Source organism: Hemicordylus capensis, chromosome 2 (genome assembly GCF_027244095.1).
Source record: "Hemicordylus capensis ecotype Gifberg chromosome 2, rHemCap1.1.pri, whole genome shotgun sequence".
Classification (NCBI taxonomy): Eukaryota; Metazoa; Chordata; class Lepidosauria; order Squamata; family Cordylidae; genus Hemicordylus; species Hemicordylus capensis.
The window spans coordinates 238,548,509-238,557,759 of NC_069658.1; the positions used below are offsets into that span (position 1 = coordinate 238,548,509).

Here is a 9,251-nt window from a genome sequence, read left to right on the forward strand (position 1 = left end):
AGAAGCTGAAGTTGCTGACCAGACTCTTGGTAACTAGACCATGCCTGTCAAGCCAGCATGGTGTAGTGGTTAGAGTGCTGGACTAGGACCGGGGAGACCCGAGTTCAAATCCCCATTCAGCCATAAATCTAGCTGGGTGACTCTGGGCCAGTCACTTCTCTCTCAGCCTAACCTACTTCACAGGGTTGTTGTGATGAGAAACTCAAGTATGTAGTACACTGCTCTGGGCTCCTTGGAGGAAGAGCGGGATATAAATGTGTAATAATAATAGTATAAATGTCTGCCAATCACAGGGCTGATCCTGCTATAATCTATTGCCTTTTACATGAGAAAGTGAATCCGCTGAGGCCTGAGCACACACAACCTATGGTAGCTGCCTTGGCGGGTTCCCAGCCTACATCCATGATGTTTCGAATTAAAGTCCATGAGGCCCTCAGTGGAATTTCGAGACGAGCTCTTGAAATAAGCTGTTAAGGTCCCATACATTAATCAAGGGATCTTATATTTGCCCTGTTTTGGAAATGGGCTGGATGTTTCTCTCTGAACCCTTATCTTTCCACCTCTGATCTTGTGCCTTCTAGGCTCTCATATTCTCAGCAGCTCAGAATCTCCCACATCCCCAATGGGTCACCATTAACCACCACCCTTTTATACAGTCCCTTCCCTTTGAGTTGAGGAAGAGGGAGAATGCCACCATGTGAATACTGCCAAATGCCTACTCCCTTAGACAACACTCATTGCAAAATTCACCGTGGAAGTGGTGGCTGACATATCGCAGGCACGTACATCAGCCCAGTAACATTGTGTTAATGCAAAAATGGCATGAATGCTAAAATTCCACAAATGACATAAAGGGCTTACTCTTATGTAGCAACCATTGTACTTTTTCTTCTTCTTCCTTTTGGCATTCACCCAGCCTTTACAGTAGCATTTCTTGCCTATGTGCAACGTTACTGCTCAGATACTATGCCCTTGCATGGTACACCAGTTGATTCCATTCATTGTGTTGATGTCTTTTGATTTAATCTTTTTGTTTTACAATTGAATTATTTTGGGATTTTATATTCTGTTTTTACAGTCATTTTCATTATGTTATAGTCAATCAATCCATGTTTCTAACTTTCCATGCAAAATCTACATTTCAATGGGGTTTTCATTACCTCTTGAAACTTGGGAAATTATATATATATGGAACATAGGAAACTGCCCTATACTGAGTCAGACCCTAGGTTCATTTAGGTCAATATTGTCTACACAGACTGACAGCGGCTTCTCCAAGGTTGCAGGCAGGAATCTCTCTCAGCCCTATCCCTTACCTCCCCCACCCGGCAACTGCCCAATTGGGTTGGGTCAGGTTGGAACTCCCAACATTTCTCCAGCATTTTGTTGGACCTTTAACCTTTCTCTTTCTTCTCCCAATCCCCTTCCCTTACCAGAGAACATGTGTGGGACAGAGGCCAGTAGGTGTGATGCCCTCATCACTCTACGGAGCATGAGATATGCCTCCACAATCACTTGCCTCCACAACAACTTGCCTTTTGGTTTTTTTCCATTCCTTAAAAAAAAGTTCTTATAGGTCCCATGGCAGCACAGTGGGATCAGGGTTCCTTTTAAGGCATGAACACATGCTCATGCAAACAAGTGGGGTTTTTTTTAATGTCTGCTTAGTTAATTTTAGATCCCACTCAGGTTGAGTCAGGAAGGTCCCACTCTCAATGCACGCATGCACACACGCTCCCTTGTTACTGCTGCCCAGAACAAAAACTCATTCTGCACACAGATGAGAAAAATTAGAGAGAACACTGATGAATGCATAGATGATAGACAGATTATAGCTAACTCCCATCTATATCTATATGTAATATTTTACAGAATGCAGCCGATAACTTAAATGGGAAAGGGGGCTGATTTTTAAAGCAGAAGCCACAGTGACTGCAAAAGCTGTTTGTGCTGCTCTGTGGGAGTGAAGATAGCATTGTACCTGTTGTCCCTGGCCCCTGTGCTATCCCTGGTAAAGAGTGGGGTGGGGAGATGGTCCTGCCAGGGTGGAGAGAAACGTTGGAACTCCAACAAAGTTCTGCACTGACAGCACAAAGCTGAGTCTGGGGTTCCATCCAGTGTTCCTTGTAACAGAGATTCTGAGATGTTGTTGACCACTCCATAATCCAAGGCCATTGATGCTGGGGATGATGGGAGTTGTAATCAACAACATCTGGGAATTCCTGTTACCAGGAACCTTGCTTCCAACTTTCAGGGCTCCCTGCTGCCATTTCTGAACTCTGTCCGATCATGCCTGACAGACAGCATCTCAGGTCTGACATGTCTCTTGGTTCATCAAGACCTCATTGCCCTACTGGCCTCCAGGCACACTCTAAATTCCCCCTAACCGATTTTGCTAGAGGCTTTTTGTCTTTTGATCAGACCCTGCCTCATGCCAGGTGCACCGAGAGCTGTCGCCCTGGGTATGCCAAAGCCATTAAGGAAGGAAAGCCAGTTTGCTGCTACGATTGTGCTCCATGCACGGAAGGGACAGTCTCCACCCAGGAAGGTAGGTGCGTGGCTCCAGAACAAAGGGCGGTCCTTGGAGAATAGAACAAAGATTTGCTCAGACATTTTCTGTGAGTGCCCTTTTATATATATGCATTGTTTAACTACTGTCCTTCTGTATTCTGTTTATAATAATATCCATAATTAATTTCACAAAAGTAATTACCTTTTGGGGATGGACAGTAATGGGGAGCAGCCTCTAAATGGCACAAGGTCCAAAACCACCAGCCTGTATGCACCTTTTATGTTGTAAATCACATACACACATCCTGTTGTCTTTACATATGATTGAGGACGCCCTTCTTTAAATAAAAATACCAGGAAGCATGACTAGGCCCTTACTTTGCAGGGGGAAATGGCAGAACTTAACAGGCCTGACTAGTGCCCTGAACGAAATGCGTAACTATCAAGTATATGTGAGAGAATCCTCTTCAGTGTGCTGGGTTTCCATGGCAGAGGAGGAAACAGCTTTAAGAAAGAGAACAGCAGGTCCTTGCCTGATCTCCACCACCACATGCGGCTTCCTCCTGGGGCAATGTGCATCCCAAGAATCCCCACACGGTGCCAGCACGCACATGGCGCCCATGTGCTGAAACCATGGTGTCGTGTGTGGATTCTTGGGACATGCGCCACCCCAGCAGGAAGCTGCAGGGGGTGGTGGAGAGCAGCTCCTTACCTGTTCCCGAACTGTGTTCGAACTGCAATTTGAACTGCAGTTCATGCACATCCCTAAACGTTTTTTGTTTTTTTTAGAACCTTTAATTTTCATCTCCTTTTAAAGTAAAAATGTACAGAAGACTACTTGGAAATAATACTGTAGGGTACCGTGAATGGATAACTATAGGCCCTCTGTGCACAAACCACCTAATGCCTACAGGTCTTCCATCTGAGAGACCGTTCTGGTAGATCATCTGTATTTAGTTCACAGCAGCTTAGTGGTTCAGGATCCGAAGATTGCCTGGGACTATTTTGTTCTCCAGTACAGCTCCTGGTGGAATATCTCTTCTGTCTCCATGGTTTGTAATAATGATGACTGTTCCCTTTAATGCAACATTTTTGCCAAAGGTGGCATTGCCTGAAACAGTCAGATGATCCAGTTCGAGCATATCTGGTATACTTTCAAACCTCCTCAGATAGTCTTGAACCTTGGTGAAAGAGCTTCCCAGTTTGACTAGTGGGCACAACAGGAAATTCCCTTTTTTTCACTCATTGTTAAAGATCCAACATTAAGGCTATATAGGTTAGACATCACAAGAAGATCAGATGTGGTTTTGACAGGCAAGAAGCGGCTACGGGGGTGCACTTATTCCCAGTGAATTGTCAAAACTTTTAACAGCAGCACCAAGACATCCCTAAACTGAAGGTCCATGAAGTCTTTTTGAATTACTAGGGCTGTGCATCCATGTTGATCCCACAGATATATTTGAGCTGCCAGGCCCTCTGTTGGGTACTGTCAGATGGAGCAGGAGCCTCTGACTCCAGGAGTGCTGATTGAGGTCCCTGCTGTGATTACGGAATTCTGCCAGAGTTCCAACACGTCTGTCAAAACCCATCATCCTATCCTGCCCCGCCCTCTCCTCCTTCCCTTCCTCCTCCTTTTCCTGAGACCTAGGAAAAGCCCCCCCTCCCCACTTTAGCTGTCCTTCTAGTTGCCTGCGTGGCCCAGTAATCCTAGACAATGTTGGGCTACTAAAGCACCATGTAGGACAGCTTTCCTTCTAGGGCACGGACTGGCCCTGAACAAGAACCACAGACATGTCAGAGTCTTGACTGGCCCAGTCCATCAAAGACAATATGCCAGTTGAAAGGGGCCAACACAGCCCCTCCCAACAGTCTCACTGTTGGCTCGGGTTGCTTCGGAACCTGACATCTTTTGGGCCATGCACAGGCCTATATGAATCAGCCAGTGCTCTTAAATCAGGTATGTAGTTCTTGGGCTAGGGAGACATGAATTCTCATACCTACCCAGCCATAAGCTTTCTACATCGTAAGCATATTCACATGCGCAGCCAGACCCAGGCTAGGGCAGTCCCTGGGTTAGGCTGCATGTGTGAACCGCCAGGAGTGAGGTTGCTCCCAGCACTGCCCTCTTGCCAAGCTCCACTTTTTAAATAAGTGTTTAGCCAAGGTCAAGCAAACCTGTGGTTCACTTAACCTCAGCTGGTGAACAACTGCGATTGCTGTCAGGATAAATGGCTTTCCAGGCCCACCGCCATTTCTGGCAGCAAGCGGGGGTGGGTGGGGAGGAACAGCTGTGCCGAGTGTGGCAGCCACTCCAAGAAGAGAAGCCACCCACTCATGCCCCGTTGTGCCCTGGGATGTGGGATAGGGGAAGTCCTCCCACTCGTAGCATCTCCCTCAACTGCACCACTGCTCGTGTGGGAGTGTGGTGGCGGTGGAGGGGAGGACAGATGCTGCTTATTTATTTATTTATTTATTTATTTATTTATTCATTCATTCATTCATTCATTCATTCATTTATATTTAAAATATTTCTATGGTGTCCCTCAGGGCTCTGTATTGTCTCCGACATTGTTTAACATCTACATGAAACCGTTGGGAGAGATCATCAGGAGATTTGGTGCAGGGTGCTAGCAGTATGCTGATGACACCCAAATCTATTTCTCCATGTCAGCATCATCGGGAGAGGGCATAACCTCCCTAAATGCCTGCCTGGAGTTGGTAATGGGCTGGATAACAAACTGAGACTGAATCCAGATAAGACGGAGCTACTCGTGTGGGGTCGGAACTCAAGAGATGAGTTTGATCTGCCTGTTGTGGATGGGGTCACTCTTCCCTAGAAGGAACACGTACGCAGTCTGGGGGTGCTTCTGGATCCAAGTCTCTCCTTGGTGTCCCAGGTTGAGACAGTGGCCAGAGGTGCCTTCTTTCAGCTTCGGCTGATACACCAGCTGCGTCCGTTTCTTGAGTTAGACGACCTCAAAACAGTGGTACATCTGCTGGTAACCTCCAGACTGCATTACTGCAATGTGCTTTATGTGGGGCTGTCCGGAAACTACAGTTGGTCCACAATGCGGCAGCCAGGCTCGTCTCTGGGTCATCTAGGAGATACCATATTACTCCCGTATTGAAGGAGTTACACTGGCTGCCAATATGTTTCCGGGCAAAATACAAGGTGTTGGTCATAATCTATAAAGCCCTAAACAGCTTGGGCCCTGGGTTTTTAAGAGAACGGCTTCTTCGTAATGAACCCCACCGCCCATTAAGATCATCAGGAGAGGTCCGTCTGCATTTGCCACCAGCTCGTCTGGTGGCTACTCAGGGACGGGCCTTCTCCATTGCTGCCCCGAGGCTTTGGAATGCGCTCCCTAGTGCAATAAGAGCTTCCCCATCTCTGACAGCCTTTAAAAAGTCGTTAAAGATGCATTTCTTCACCCCGGCTTTTAAATGATATTGTTTTGATTGTTTTGAATGTTGTTTTTAGAATATTGTTTTTAAAAATTTAAATTGTGTTCTACATTTCTTGCTTTAAATTTTTTGTTTTGTTTTGCTTTTGTTTTTAATTAATGTTTTAATTTTTTAATCTTCTTGTAAACCACCCAGAGACGTAGGTTTTGGGCGGTGTAAAAATATGATAAATAAATAAATGTGGTAAATAAATGAATATACCATTCAAAACTTGCATCTCTGGGCAGTTTACAATTAAAATCATTTAACACATTAAAAACATTTAAAACCCAATATCAAAAATATTAAAACTAAAAATCTAATAAAAAGCTTGTGTGAATAAATGTGTCTTCAGTACATCCACAGGCTGAGAACTCTCACGAAACCTGAACAATTTCCCTTGTTCAGTCACCACACAGAACCAGTTCCATTCTGTCCAACTCCCAACTGCTTCCAACTGCCACCTCCTGTCAGTATATAAATCACTCCCTGAACATTCCATATATGGTCAACCACTGCTCACTCATTCTCCCTCTCCAACACTACTCCGCATGTATGTTTCTCCACAGAGTGTGTGACAGAGTACCACAGACAATGATACAAGTAGGTTTTGAGACAGTTTTTATTCTTTTCAGATGCAAGCCATTGCAACAAGTGCCCAGAAGATCAGCATCCAAACAAGGAACGAGATCAATGTATCCCCAAGACTGTAATCTTCCTGCCCTTTGAAGAATCTTTGGGGATCATCCTAGCTTCATTTGCTCTATTCTTATTCCTCACCACAGGCTTTGTGTTAGGAATCTTCATTAAACACATGGAAACTCCAGTTGTCAAAGCCAACAACCAGGACCTCTCCTACATTCTCCTCATCTCCCTCTTGCTTTCCTTTTTGTCCTCCTTTCTATTCATTGGTCAGCCCCGAAAGGTGACCTGCCTTCTTCGCCAAAGTGCCTTCAGCATCATCTTCTCAGTTGCTGTCTCGTCTGTGTTGGCCAAATCCATCACCGTGGTGGTTGCATTCATGGCCACCAAGCCAGGGAATCGGATGAGGAAATGGCTGGGGAAGAGTTTGGCCAAATCCATTGTCGTTTCTTGCTCCACTGTTCAAGTTGGGATCTGCATTGTTTGGCTGGGAATCTCTCCACCCTTTCCTAGCTACGACATGCACTCCCAGCCTGGACAGATCATCCTGCAATGCAATGAAGGTTCAGTCACTCTGTTTTACTGTGCCCTGGGCTACCTGGGCTTCTTGGCTGCCATCTGTTTCACAGTGGCTTTCCTAGCCAGGAAGTTGCCTGGGGCATTCAATGAAGCCAAGTTGATCACCTTCAGCATGTTGGTCTTCTGCAGTGTTTGGGTCTCCTTTGTTCCTGCCTACCTGAGCACAAAGGGGAAATACATGGTGGCCGTGCAAGTCTTCTCCATCTTGGCCTCCAGTGCTGGGTTACTGGTTTGCATCTTTCTTCCCAAATGCTACATTATTCTCTTGAGGCCTGATCTGAATAAAAAAGAACATCTAATCATGAAAAATAAAGATGGCATCTGATTCTGAGCATATGCTTTTCAGTTGTGGCAACAGATGTTGAGCACAGCCGTGATGAAATCAATATATTTATTTTGGAAACACCAGTCTATTAGAGGCTAATATAAGAAATCTTTCAGTCTCATACATTGTGAATGAAAACAGTTATTAATTATGGAAGTGATGGCATTGGTATGGCCAGAGGCCCTATTAACCCTGTGCCTGCCCCCCCTCCACCCCCGCCATCCTCTCTGTTTTGTTCTGGATGGTCCACTGGTCTGCACTGTACCACTGATGTGAATTCAGTTCGTCCCTGGGTCCGCCTTAAGCCAATCAAACAGACACAGTGGGAATCAATTAGAGGCTTGGTTTAATGCTCTGCAGAAGCAGGTAGACAATGGGGCTCACGCTCCACATTGAATACAAATTGGTTATAGGTGCATCTTACATTTATACAGACAATCTGAATGATGCTGACATAGTATACGTGGCAGTAAAATGGTGGACTAAGTATCTAGTACGCATGCGAATGATTCATTGTTCATCTGGTGATCACTCCTTATTTGGTTACATCCTGTTTTATTAACTTCTCAGCAAAGAATGGTGAGAACCAAGTTTCTTTAGATACAATTTAGTGGAGAGAGATAATCATGTGAGGCCGTGTCCTTGAGCTGGGCTGGGGTTACTTTAAGTTAGAATTAGGTTTTCTAAGCAAACTTGGAGATGCTTCAGTATTCTATGTAAAATGGAGTTACTTTGGTTTACTCAAACACATCAATTCCCCCCTGAAACAATTGGATCATCCTGAATCTTCAGGATGTCTTTAAAGTTTGTAAAGGTACAGCTATATGTATGGGTCTTACATTATGGCAAGGCTGAAAGGTTCTCATAAACATTTGGTTTAAAGCTGTAATGCATTGTAAGCAGCAACATGTGATTATCAATACAAAGAAAATACAACCAGAATTATCTTCTTTGCCCATAAATCAATAGGCTCTCCATATTAGTTAATGAAAGTCCTAACTGTTTGAAAATATTAACAGTAGCTCTTTCTAACACACAAACTCTTAATCTTGGAATATAGTTCTTGCCCATTGATGGAACTTTGTGTTTCGTGTGGCTAAAGGGTTTGGAACATATGTGGTTTTGGGATGCCTTAAACATTTGTGATGCATTAAGCATAGTTTTTACAGAAATGGTATGTGCTATGGCAGGCACATTGCATACAATATTCTAGAGCTACAAACATAATTATATAATTCTATACATCACACACACATATCCTTAACCACCCATATCTGGCATGATTTGATATATATATATATAAATTTTACACATAACAGCAAAGTGTACATATAAAGATCATACAACTTATAGCAGGCAACATTATTTTAACCCATCTTTATCCCAAATAAAGTATAAATAACAGTCTTGCATTGTGGAACCAGATGCTTCTGGTGATTAATGGGTTATCAGCTTGTGGAAAGCGATAGCAATGACAAGTCATGTATAATCACACTGATTAATACAAGTGTCTATAAAATTTTAGGTAAGGCTTGGGCCAGCTTAAAGTCTTAGAGCATAAAGGGATCAGTAACTTGGGGATAGGTGCAGACTTGCAGGTAAATGCTCTGGTTGAAACAATGAGATGATTGGCACAATATATAAGTGAAACAATAAGGAAATGACTGGAGAGCAAGCATGTGAGGTCCATGACCTTACAGCACAGGAGATAGCAAGGTTTTCAACATAATGATAGCACATAGTCACTACA

At 44.1% G+C, this 9,251-nt stretch overlaps 1 protein-coding gene across 1 annotated transcript; it reads left to right on the forward strand.

Moving 5' to 3' along the window:
• Window positions 1-2,201: 2,201 nt before the first annotated feature.
• On the forward strand, window positions 2,202-7,501 carry LOC128343887 (vomeronasal type-2 receptor 26-like). The gene is made up of 2 exons (XM_053293322.1): window positions 2,202-2,548; window positions 6,591-7,501. The coding sequence occupies exons 1-2, from the start codon at window positions 2,290-2,292 to the stop codon at window positions 7,499-7,501; spliced, it is 1,170 nt and encodes a 389-aa protein (XP_053149297.1). The 5' UTR covers window positions 2,202-2,289.
• Window positions 7,502-9,251: the final 1,750 nt, after the last annotated feature.

What these genes read in the sequence shown, in the direction of transcription:
- LOC128343887 (XM_053293322.1), top strand. Translation starts at nt 2,290, where the DNA reads ATGCCTGACAGACAGCATCTCAGGTCTGACATGTCTCTTGGTTCATCA. An exon ending in GACAGTCTCCACCCAGGAAG is followed by an intron (nt 2,549 to 6,590) that starts GTAGGTGCGTGG and finishes TATTCTTTTCAG; the next exon opens with ATGCAAGCCATTGCAACAAG.